General features: G+C 45.3%; 1 protein-coding gene across 2 annotated transcripts in view; it reads left to right on the top strand.

The window, feature by feature from the left end:
- The window catches only part of gpc5c (glypican 5c), a 68,482-nt gene that overhangs the window by 34,362 nt on the left and 21,430 nt on the right, over positions 1 to 12,690 (top strand). For both annotated transcript variants that reach the window (XM_072441431.1, XM_072441432.1), the window contains one exon: positions 10,122 to 10,242. In XM_072441431.1, the coding sequence (XP_072297532.1) occupies positions 10,122 to 10,242 (121 nt within the window). The remainder of the gene's footprint in view (positions 1 to 10,121; positions 10,243 to 12,690) is intronic.

Here is a 12,690-nt window from a genome sequence, read left to right as displayed (position 1 = left end):
AAATGCTGCCATCTACTGGGAATGTAGGTAATTGCACACCAATATAGCCTTAATAATGTTGGTGGAAGGAATGAATTAGATATTGACTCCAGTCAGCAATACACGTTTGAGTCTCCATCTTCTTCTGCAACGATTCACTTTGAAAATGAGTATAATCATATAACTTTATTTGTAGAGCACAATTTGTTAACAAAGTTATCCGAATGCTTTACAGAACAGGATATAAACATACATAATCATTATAAAATTTACTCTAAAAGCGAATAGTGCAGATAAAATATTTTCAGTCATATGCACAGCTAAACAACCTGGATTTTATCTAGATTTGAACATTGTCAGAGTAGAAGCCTGTCTCAAATCTTCAAAAATTTTAGATTTTAGCTGCATAAAACTGAAATGCAGATTCCCCATGTTTAGTCCTGACTCTGGCACCAGCAGGAGGCCGGACCATGTTTAGTCCTGACTCTGGCACCAGCAGGAGGCCGGACCATGTTTAGTCCTGACTCTGGCACCAGCAGGAGGCCGGTCCATGTTTAGTCCTGACTCTGGGCACCAGCAGGAGGCCGGTCCATGTTTAGTCCTGACTCTGGCACCAGCAGGAGGCCGGTCCATGTTTAGTCCTGACTCTGGGCACCAGCAGGAGGCCGGTCCATGTTTAGTCCTGACTCTGGCACTAGCAGGAGGCCGGTCCATGTTTAGTCCTGTCTCTGGGCACCAGCAGGAGGCCGGTCCATGTTTAGTCCTGACTCTGGCACCAGCAGGAGGCCGGTCCATGTTTAGTCCTGACTCTGGCACCAGCAGGAGGCCGGTCCATGTTTATTCCTGACTCTGGCACCAGCAGGAGGCCGGTCCATGTTTAGTCCTGACTCTGGGTACCAGCAGGAGGCCGGTCCATGTTTAGTCCTGACTCTGGCACCAGCAGGAGGCCGGTCCATGTTTATTTCTGATTCTGGCAACAGCAGGAGGCCGGTCCATGTTTAGTCCTGACTCTGGCACCAGCAGGAGGCTGGTCAATGTTTAGTCCTGACTCTGGCACCAGCAGGAGGCTGGTCAATGTTTAGTCCCGACTCTGGCACCAGCAGGAGGCCGGTCCATATTTAGTCCTGACTCTGGCACCAGCAGGAGGCCGGTCCATGTTTAGTCCTGACTCTGGCACCAGCAGGAGGCCGGTCCATGTTTAGTCCTGACTCTGGCACCAGCAGGAGGCCGGACCATGTTTAGTCCTGACTCTGGCACCAGCAGGAGGCCGGTCCATGTTTAGTCCTGACTCTGGGCACCAGCAGGAGGCCGGTCCATGTTTAGTCCTGTCTCTGGGCACCAGCAGGAGGCCGGTCCATGTTTAGTCCTGACTCTGGCACCAGCAGGAGGCCGGTCCATGTTTAGTCCTGATTCTGGCACCAGCAGGAGGCCGGTCCATGTTTAGTCCTGACTCTGGCACCAGCAGGAGGCCGGTCCATGTTTAGTCCTGACTCTGGGCACCAGCAGGAGGCCGGTCCATGTTTAGTCCTGACTCTGGCACCAGCAGGAGGCCGGTCCATGTTTAGTCCTGACTCTGGCACCAGCAGGAGGCCGGTCCATGTTTATTTCTGACTCTGGCAACAGCAGGAGGCCGGTCCATGTTTAGTCCTGACTCTGGGCACCAGCAGGAGGCCGGTCCATGTTTAGTCCTGACTCTGGCACCAGCAGGAGGCTTGTCAATATTTAGTCCTAACTCTGGGCACCAGCAGGAGGCTGGTCCATGTTTAGTCCTGACTCTGGCACCAGCAGGAGGCCGCTCCAAGTTAAGTCCTGACTCTGGGCACCAGCAGGAGGCCGGCCCATATTTAGTCCTGACTCTGGGCACCAGCAGGAGGCCGCTCCAAGTTAAGTCCTGATTCTGGGCACCAGCAGGAGGCTGCTCCAAGTTAAGTCCTGACTATGGGCACCAGCAGGAGGCCGGTCCATGTTTAGTCCTGACTCTGGGCATCCATGTTTAGTCCTGACTCTGGGCACCAGCAGGAGGCCGGTCTATGTTTAGTCCTGACTCTGGGCATCCATGTTTAGTCCTGACTCTGGGCACCAGCAGGAGGCCGCTCCATGTTTAGTCCTGACTCTGGGCACCAGCAGGAGGCCGGTCTATGTTTAGTCCTGACTCTGGGCATCCATGTTTGGTCCTGACTCTGGGCACCAGCAGGAGGCCGCTCCATGTTTAGTCCTGACTCTGGCACCAGCAGGAGGCCGGTCCATGTTTAGTCCTGACTCTGGCACCAGCAGGAGGCCGGTCCATGTTTAGTCCTAACTCTGGCACCAGCAGGAGGCCGGTCCATGTTTAGTTCTGACTCTGGCACCAGCAGGAGGCCGGTCCATGTTTAGTCCTGACTCTGGGCACCAGCAGGAGGCTGCTCCATGTTTAATCCTGACTCTGGGCACGAGCAGGAGGCTGCTCCATGTTTAGTCCTGACTCTGGCACCAGCAGGAGGCCGGTCCATGTTTAGTCCTGACTCTGGGCACCAGCAGGAGGCCGGTCCATGTTTAGTCCTGACTCTGGCACCAGCAGGAGGCCGGTCCATGTTTAATCCTGACTCTGGGCACCATCAGGAGGCCGGTCCATGTTTAGTCCTGACTCTGGGCACCAGCAGGAGTCCGGTCCATGTTTAGTCCTGTCTCTGGCACCAGCAGGAGGCCGGTCCATGTTTAGTCCTGTCTCTGGCACCAGCAGGAGGCCGGTCCATGTTTAGTCCTGACTCTGGCACCAGCTGGAGGCCGGTCCATGTTTAGTCCTGACTCTGGCACCAGCAGGAGGCCGTTCCATGTTTAGTCCTGACTCTGGCACCAGCTGGAGGCCGGTCCATGTTTAGTCCTGACTCTGGGCACCAGCAGGAGGCCGGTCCATGTTTAGTCCTGACTCTGGCACCAGCAGGAGGCCGGTCCATGTTTAGTCCTGACTCTGGCACCAGCAGGAGGCCGGTCCATGTTTAGTCCTGTCTCTGGCACCAGCAGGAGGCCGGTCCATGTGTAGTCCTGACTCTGGCACCAGCTGGAGGCTGGTCCATGTTTAGTCCTGACTCTGGCACCAGCAGGAGGCCGGTCCATGTTTAGTCCTGACTCTGGGCACCAGCAGGAGGCCGGTCCATGTTTAGTCCTGACTCTGGGCACCAGCAGGAGGCCGGTCCATGTTTAGTCCTGTCTCTGGGCACCAGCAGGAGGCCGGTCCATGTTTAGTCCTGTCTCTGGGCACCAGCAGGAGGCCGGTCCATGTTTAGTCCTGACTCTGGCACCAGCTGGAGGCCGGTCCATGTTTAGTCCTGACTCTGGGCACCAGCAGGAGGCCGGTCCATGTTTAGTCCTGTCTCTGGGCACCAGCAGGAGGCCGATCCATGTGTAGTCCTGACTCTGGCACCAGCTGGAGGCTGGTCCATGTTTAGTCCTGACTCTGGCACCAGCAGGAGGCCGGTCAATGTTTAGTCCTGACTCTGGGCACCAGCAGGAGGCCGGTCCATGTTTAGTCCTGACTCTGGGCACCAGCAGGAGGCCGGTCCATGTTTAGTCCTGTCTCTGGGCACCAGCAGGAGGCCGGTCCATGTTTAGTCCTGTCTCTGGGCACCAGCAGGAGGCCGGTCCATGTTTAGTCCTGACTCTGGCACCAGCTGGAGGCTGGTCCATGTTTAGTCCTGACTCTGGCACCAGCAGGAGGCCGGTCCATGTTTAGTCCTGACTCTGGGCACCAGCAGGAGGCCGGTCCCTGAGGTCGGATATGGTTCATGTGGCACTAACATGTCAGAGATGTACTTTGGTGCTCGGTCATGGAGAGAATTGTATACAAGCTGTTTTAAAGTATTTTCTCTACTATTTTTTTCAAATTATGTTCTGTCATACAACACAATTGTACCGTCATCTCATTTATTGACTGCATTACTTGTTCCTGTGTTTCATTATTGTTATAGAAACATGTTTTTTGGATCGTTTCACTGGTCACATTTCTTATTTAAGTTTCTTTTGTAGATATTTTCTGTGTGATTCTTGATGTTGCTTTTGCTATTCCTTGGTCTTGTAGTTTTTGGGGGATTTGTTGTCAACAACGGAATAGTAGTAGTGGTTAGTTCTAGAACTACTTCTAGTACTTATAGCGTATGCAGGGTTTTTGTCATGCAATGAGCATGGCAACTGTATATGGCGTGCATTATGCAGTCACTCACAATGGATTCTTGCCTTTGCATTGCTTCTAGCTACTATATTTATTAAATTTTCTTTACTTCTACAAAGACAGTTGTGGTTATTGTCATAGTAGTAAGTGCAAATACCTATTTCACTTAAGGAAATAGAGATACAATATTTCTTTCTGTCAGATAATTTTACTTTCTTTTCCACCACCATAAGCACTCCAGTTATGGCATAACAATGTAGTTGAACTAAATATGTCAAATTGTTTGCCCTGTTGTCTAAAGCCATTTGTCCCTCTGCTGGTGTTCATATAGATGCAGGGCAACAAGGACACGACTGTTGATTTGTCCTAATAGTTTGTTCCCAGAAGTCTGTGTGGTCTGTTGAGTCAGCCTGCAGTGTGTTGCTGGTGCAGAGAGGTGGGGAGCAGTTACACCCAGTGACAGACAGAGTCGGGACAGTGAGGCATGAGAATGTCCTGAAACCAAACCACAGCCCAATCTCTGCAGCAGGCTTCCCCGCTCCACAGCCAACCCAGACTATTAAAGCTTTAACATTAAGAATATGAAGGGGCTGTGCTTCCTCTCTTGTCTCTGCACTGTGTCCTCGCCTCTTAATAATTTCATCACTTTATTGTGACATCAGATAGTTTGTCCTGAAGCTGTTTTTTGTGTAAGATGAGGTGGGGAGAGGCAGTTCATTCCAAACCAAATCTATTTCGCTCAAACTGTAAGTTTTAAATGAAGACTTGGGTTACCTATTAAGCTCTGGTAGAGCTTGCTTATATGAGTATTGATTATAGTTTTTGAAAGTATACATCCCAATGTGTGCCAAACACATTTACATGCCCAGATCACTGTGCAGAAAAGTAGAGCAACAGACAAGCACAGATTCATGTCATTCCAATGGCTATAAATTGGCACATACAGTTTTTTTTTTTAAATTGTCATATTGTCCATGGGTCTTATCATTCTTTATTAATTCAGTCGCTGGATTCAGTCTGACTGATAGTGACTGTCTCTAACTGTCTTGGGAGGCAACATTGACTCATAAATCACACTTTTATATAATATACACTACGTCAATGTTTGTTACAGCAATGTTCTTGCGAGTGTAAGAAGAGAAGCATGACTTCAACTGGTAGATTGTATACATGTAGTGTTTACCAGGAGCCACTAGAGTGCAGTGTAGAACCAGCTCTTTACTCTACGTGCTGTTATGTTCTTACTGAGCACAGAAAACCCTCATCTTCAGCAGAAGACTATTGACATTTAGTTGACAAGTGGTCAACAGGTCATTAATACACGGTATTACAGAGTGAATACATGAATACATTCTCCATAGATTATAACCGGGTAACTTTATTGTATTTGCTTATGTCTGCATTTTTATTCAGCCATGGGGATGTGTGTTAAAATGAAAGTGAAAAATTGGATGCCAACAGCGACTCACACTCACAGTAAATGAATGCAGCTGTGGTGATAGTTAGATAAATCAATAGTTGCTCATTAGCCTGAAGTAGCCCTGAGATGAAACATGCCTGTCACTATAGCGGCTGGTAATGGGCTGCTGATGAGCCAAACTGGATATTATTGACAGTATTTGGCCACAAACCAAACACACAGGAGCAGGTAGAAGGGCTCTAACATAAAGTACCATGTAATTGCATGCTGTGTGAGTAAAGGCCTGCTAAGTGAAGTATAGGCCTTATTCAGGGATCATTATCAGCAGATATAAATTATTCTTACCTGGCCTGCACAGAAGGCTACTTAATGCACTGCTCAAGGTATTCTTTTAAATCCTTAAATACTTAAATGAAAGTAACTTAAAATGGATATACTGTCAACTCACTATTAAAATTAATGGCAATTAAAGGAATAAAATCTCTAGTTTAAGAAATATAGTTTAAAAATGGTTAGGGCTGTTAAATTGGAGACGTGCCCCCAGCATAGGCAGATGACAGAGCAGCTACTGTATTGACTGTGTTCTTAACCAAAGGTGAAATACCTGCATGTAATATAGCTTTAAAATCAGTATAAAAAACAAACAGCAAGCCCATAGTGCTGTTTTAACACGTTTTACTGCACTTTAGAGTATAGCTTTTCATGCCGTAATAGCTATTAGTAACTTGAGCAGTTGGGCCTTCAACCATATTTTCATTACAGTAACCATACAATAAAGTGGCCTGTGTTGGTAAAATCACCTAGGGACCTCTTAAGAAGTGGCAATGCTATTGGAAGCCACATACTGGTGTGTAATTCCAGCTGGACCGCAAAACCATAAACAGCCATAATTCATTGGTCCACAATGGCACAGGAGCACCACCAGCTGTGCACAGGTGTCCTGCTCCAGGTTAAGACCAAATGCAGGAATATTACTGTAAAGCCTTGTGTACAATGGTGCTGGAGTTACAGATCAGTTCTAGTTTATTTGTTTACTTTGATGCTGTATTCTTTCTTGTAATTTTTGGGAAATTTAATGTAACTTAATCAAAACTGAAAGTACTGGTAAAACAGTGCTTGGAATTATTATTTGACAACTGACATATTATTATTTGACATTTGACATCTTTGACTCATCTCACTTCTAGACTTTGCTGGGGTGCCAAGTATGCAAGGCCTGAAAGTAAGGAAAATCTGAGACAGAAATCAAAAGAACTACCACATGTTGTTGATTGGACTTTTTGTGGTAAACTTGGTGTAACTTTTCTCAAAGAGAGCCTCATTAGCTCCAGTGTCTTAGTGGCTCTGAACAGCCATGAGGTTGGAGTTTCACAGGGACAGGCCCGGCCAAAAAGATCTTTTATTTCCACATCCCTAAACAGCAGCTGCTCCACAGAGAGCTCATGTCAAACAGATAAAAAAAAACACTCTGGAGGAACTCTAAACTTATAGGTACAAATCAAACTTGTAAGCTGTGTGTCCTGGGGCTGCATTTTATAGTTGCTCTGCACACATTTGGATACAAACATGAGGACCAGACACATGGTTTAAAATAATGATTGCTGTTTTAGTTGGATAGCAGAGGCAGGGTTGGAACATGGATAGACGAGCTGACTATTTGAGCTTGTTTGGCCTGCATATGACCTCCACACTTGTTTGTCCAGGGATGTTCTTAAACATTTTACTGAATGATTGAAGCATATCCGGTATAATAGAGCTGTCTTTGTTGCACATCATTTTACATAATAGTCGGTCTATAGAGGATTTTTTATGGCCAACCAGTGCAAGCTATCACATGTTATATAGCAGTAAATACGATACTAATCTGTATGTATTCATCAGTATCAGTATTTATCTTTGGTGAGTGGATATTTGTGAGTTCTTGTACCATGCTCTTGAGTCAGTGCAAGTGACATGCAGTTCCTGTTTGCACATGCTTGTGTTGACTGGCCGGGACATATCTCATGTTGATTAAATGTTTGCTAGTGCCTTTGGACCAGGTGCCTGTCACTTTATGTGCTCTGTGTTAGTACAGCAAATCGCTGAACTCTGTGTGAGAACAGACTGGCCTTTCAGAACAAAACCTCTCTGCATTTCACTTGTCCCACTCGTAAAGTCACTGGCTACAAACTCACTACTTGTCACATTCTTCCTGGCAGTGAATTGCCCTAATAACATGAAATATTTAAAGTAAAATGAACTACGGAAGAATATACTTAAATGAAACGTTCAAAATGTGTGTTCATCACCTTAACTTGCGCCACAGTCCACCAGTTGCAATTCATTAAAATACATCTGCATTTAAATAACTGCACTTTTCTTACTGAGATCTTATTCAAAGAGAAAAATCGTTGGAAACTAAAATTTAAAATGGAGCTTTTTTGAGTCAACACTAACCACTAAATAGAGAATACTTATGAACTAATTCACAAACTAAATCTGGTAATCAGCCAAGACAACACCAATCTGTTTTTACCTGGGGCCAGTTCTCTTAGACGCCCACCCACTCAGGAAGGAGCCTCATTTTGTACCTTTAGTCTAATGTTTACATTCTGGAGAGAAGCTATTATTCACAGTTTTTGCCCAGAATGTGTTTTAGCCCAAAGCCTTGCTGAAGGCCGTGCAAAGATCAGGCCTGCTGACAGAGGGGTCAGTGTCAGGCAGCGCAGGTCACTTCTTGCTTATGCTACAGGCGAAAGAGGAGAGACAGGAACAGCTGCTTTGGAGACGAGCATCAATTGTGTATTCAGACCTCAGTGAATCATCCCCATAGAAGTCAAGAAGTCACAAGCATTCAATTTAAATAATCCAGATTGAGAACAACAACTGCAGTGGTGGCTTTCCTCACAGATCATCTACATTTGTTACGGCTAATGATGCACAATATATGCATTGAGTTTGTGCTTATTTTAATAGACACAGTTTATAACTAAGCACCAAAATATAGATTTTAATTCATTGAAAAAAGCTTTAATGCTACTTACTGAACAATTTGTTTCATAATCCCTCATATATAGATCAGTTTATCTGGGTTTTGGATGTAATATGTAGAAAAACAAAAAGCTGTATTAAATAGAACCAACAATAACATGCGTAATACTAATATAATGATGTCTTTCTACGTTTTCTATCAGCTTTATCACACATGTCCTTCACTTTATTTAGCAGCGCATCCGGCCGGTCCAATGTCTTGTTGTGACTGGCCTCGTTGAGCTCCGTGTAAGATCAAGCTAACCCCACAGTGAGACCAGCCAAAGCCACTGCCAAATGCACCCGTTTGTTAGCGTCCCAGCTGATGAGCTCACATCCGGGCCAGCGCTGTCATCCCGGGCCAAGCCTTGAGACAGGCACGCACACACAGAACTCACTTCACACCACTGCTTAGAGGCCTGTTTAATTCTTCAATTAATCGTTCATGTCCAAGAAGAGAGGCAGTGTCCTAGAGCTATTGATTGTACTCTCTCGAAAAACAGCTTGATTTCCTCTCAAAGTAGTAGAAGTAGTCCTTCTTGTGCCACTACTTAATACACTAGACACTTTTTGAATACATTTTGAACCAGTTAAAGGTTGGAATATGATGACTGAAGGCTTCTAGATAGAGAATACGAATGAAAATAAGCTTTTTTTTGACACGCCGCTGTCTTTTTACATGTTTTTTAGAGTCTCTATAGAACATATAACGATTACGAACAACAAAATACAATGACATGATTCTTTTTCATTGTCGACGAGTCAAAATGACCCAATTAATCTTTGCAGCCGCAAGCCATACTCTGCTTTACTTGTGTCCACCCCAAGCTTGTATAATATGTATGTGCAGTCAATATGCAAATCATAATAACATGCTTGGAAACATCTCAGAAAGCACCAGTAATATACAGTATATATTCAAAGAAGATGCACTGTTTATATTACCAGCTTACTTTTATAATTTAAGAGGTACTTTCTTATCATCAATCTGTCAAAATTGTATCCAAAAGTACATTTGTGTGGTGTTGGGGGAGGGACTGAAGGTACTGCCAGTGTCAAAATGGCCAATTGAAATGGGAAGTAGTTATAAACAAGAGTGGCATGTAAAGTAATGTGTATCAGCAGAGGCTTAGGAGACGTTAGCATTTTTATGGACTGGCTCTATAATGCTGTGTCAGCCAGATGAATGAGGGAGCACAGACCAAATCAAGACGCAGCTTAGATCACAGGCCAAGGAATCTTCACTTCAGCACTTTTATGATTGCTTCTCCTGATATTGACTTGAATATATACAAGTGGGTGCATGCACAACCACATCGACACACACAGAGCGTCCTATTAGAGCAAAACATACAAAGACACCGGCCCACAAGATGTACAAGGACTTTATCAGCCCGTCGCAGCCTGTGAAAGCATCAGTTGAGTCGATGCCAAAAAGCCATTCCCCTCCAGGCTGTTAAACCCCTCATGCAAGATTAAAATCAACTTGTAATTACTACATTACATTTAGTCGAGGAGGCTCTAAATGACTTGGTCTCTAACGTGTATCTTCTTGTTTTTATTTCGCAGCTATACGAGCAGAGTGGTTGGAAACGGTCTGCCCGCCCAGAGGCAAAACCCGGAGGTCAAAGTTCGCACTCCTGATCCTGGTCTAGTGGAGGTCAAGGAGAGGCTGGAGCGCTTCTGTCAGGTATGTACAATATAAAAGTTAAAATCATATTACGGTGTTAAAGCTGGGACACATGGTTTTCAAACTGTGAATGGTGGTTTGTATTCTGTTATCCATGACTCTGTGCTTCCCCGTATACTCACATGTATATATATTCGGTATATTTACTATTTTTCGGGTGTGTTCACTGCTTTTTCAGACGACAAAAAAACTAAACCAAATCAACACAATTAACTCTTGCAAGAAAAAAAGCAGGCTACCGCAGCTTTAGATGGAATTATGCTCCAAAACTGAAATGGAAGCTATGGAAACGTCTCATGTAAAGGACACGGAGACTAAAACGTGAATGATGTTGGGAAGAGAAAGATGAGAGGAAGGGGGCAAAAGTTCAGCCGTGAGGGACTGAGGGGCAGCGATGACGGGGGCAGCTTCAAAGTCTCCCTGTTTGTCATGTAGATAGGGCACAAGGCTGAAAGGGCCCAGAAGAAAAGAGCCGGTTCACACAGACCCCGGAGGCCATGTGAAGACACACACACACTCCAAAACCAGGGTCCCCACACTGGCCTTTCTGCTCATTCTGCATTGAATATATTGCGTGTCTTTTGATCTTTCTATTTTTGTAATTTTCTCAATTTCCCCAATCCATAAAAAGAGATGTTTTAATTTTCTTTTGTACAGTACATTTGCATTCAGTGCACAGGACCCAAATTGCCCCCTGCAGCTTGAATTCTCACATTTGTCTTAAGTGAACATGAATGGGAATGAGGGTCCCAAATGCTAATGGTGGTGTTTAGCTATTTATCATTTGTGCTTAAATTAAATATACTCCACTTGCTCTGCTTGAGCCACTTGGTGGCTGAGTGGCTAGCACTCTTGTCTCACATCAAGAAGTTTCTGGCTTTGACTCCCAGGTCGTGTGAACGTTGCATGTTTCTCCTCGTGTCTGGGTGGGTTTCCTCTGGGCTCTGTGGTTTCCCTGTCAACCCAAAACATGCACAGAAGGTCCTGAGCTCAAGATCTGGAGATGGGTCCCCACTGCTCCTGACAGGTTACACCAGGGCTTTGAAGGATGGGTCAAATTCCCCTACATGGACAATAAAGTTCAACTTAACCATGACCTTATTTAAATAGGCAATGATGACCACTTTCTTTGACATCATAGACGGATAATGGCCTTTTGGCTGCTCAAATAATGGTATGACATGTACAAACTGTCTCATTTATGCTCACAACTTTCTAACTAAAATAAAATACATTCACAGAATAAGATTATTTTATGTCCTGGGGAATCTTGGAGATGTAAAACAGTAATGTTTCCAGAGCCTGGCCGATCTCTCAGCGGCTGACAGCTCAGCTCATCATTTTCGGCAGACAGCACTGGATCATTGCAGAGCGGTGGCTGTCAAGTGGCCGGTTGTCATGGTAACCGGCTGAGTTGCGCTGGGACGTCCTGTTGACATTTAAAGGTTCAAAAACTCAAATGTGGAAGGCGCAGCTGCAATGAGCCGTAGCCGGTTCTGATAAGAGACACGGATCGCAGGCTTGAAGTGGGAAACGAGGAGCTAGAGATCTACATTCAAAACCAAACTCACTTTTTAATCTGAAACACTGTTGTTTTCCTCATTCACAAAAGACACCTGCACACCGCCATCTATATTTACATTTCATAACCAAGAGCTTTTGAACGTTGAATACGCTCTAGTTCCCGGATTAGCGACGGTATTTTTAATAGAGGGAAGTAGTTGGTCACCGTCGCAGTAAGAGGATTGTCACACACACACACACACTCTGACCCCTCTTCCACACAGGGCATTGTGCGTTTGAGAGCCGCACACTAAACCAGCGTCAGAAAATACACAAGAGCAAACGTTTGACGCAGGCGTACTTATACAGGCTCAGCAAATTGCATGTCAACACCTCGGCCATATTGATTTACGCAGCCGCGGACAGGCCAAGTCGCCGTTTGTCTCCCGCGCATCATCTCGTTACTCTTCCTACTCACTGTAACTACTGCTTGTTGTACAAGACGATAAATATTTTTAAAGGCTATTTTTGACACGCTGCCTTGAGTCCAGCTGTTTCGGGGTGGGGACGTTTCTCACAATGGGCCGTCTGTTTAAGTGAGCGAGCGCTGGATCATTTGTCTGTTTGTCAATTTGAATGTTTAATCTAATCGTGGCAAAAGGGGAAGGAAAAATGTTGGTCGAACTTTTGCTCAGAGTCATGTGAAAGAGCGGGAGAGGCTGGAGCAAGTCCAACGGTGGAATCAGTCAGCAGAGTTGTGTGATTGATGGGGCTGGTCACTGCCCGCGGATTTGGGCAGGTTCTTGGGTATGTTCCGCAGTAATGCAAGAAAACTGAAGAGCTTTGGGAGCATAGACCTACTTACTATACTACGTTTTGTGAGGCTATTTTCCAGTTCAGCTGCAAATGTTCTTTTTATTCTCCAATGACAAAGAATTCACTCAA

This window comes from Eucyclogobius newberryi, unplaced genomic scaffold (assembly GCF_026437365.1).
Source record: "Eucyclogobius newberryi isolate DKJ021-1_F unplaced genomic scaffold, fEucNew1.0.hap1 SCAF_12, whole genome shotgun sequence".
NCBI lineage: Eukaryota > Metazoa > Chordata > Actinopteri > Gobiiformes > Gobiidae > Eucyclogobius > Eucyclogobius newberryi.
This window is presented reverse-complemented; position numbering and strand designations above follow the sequence as displayed.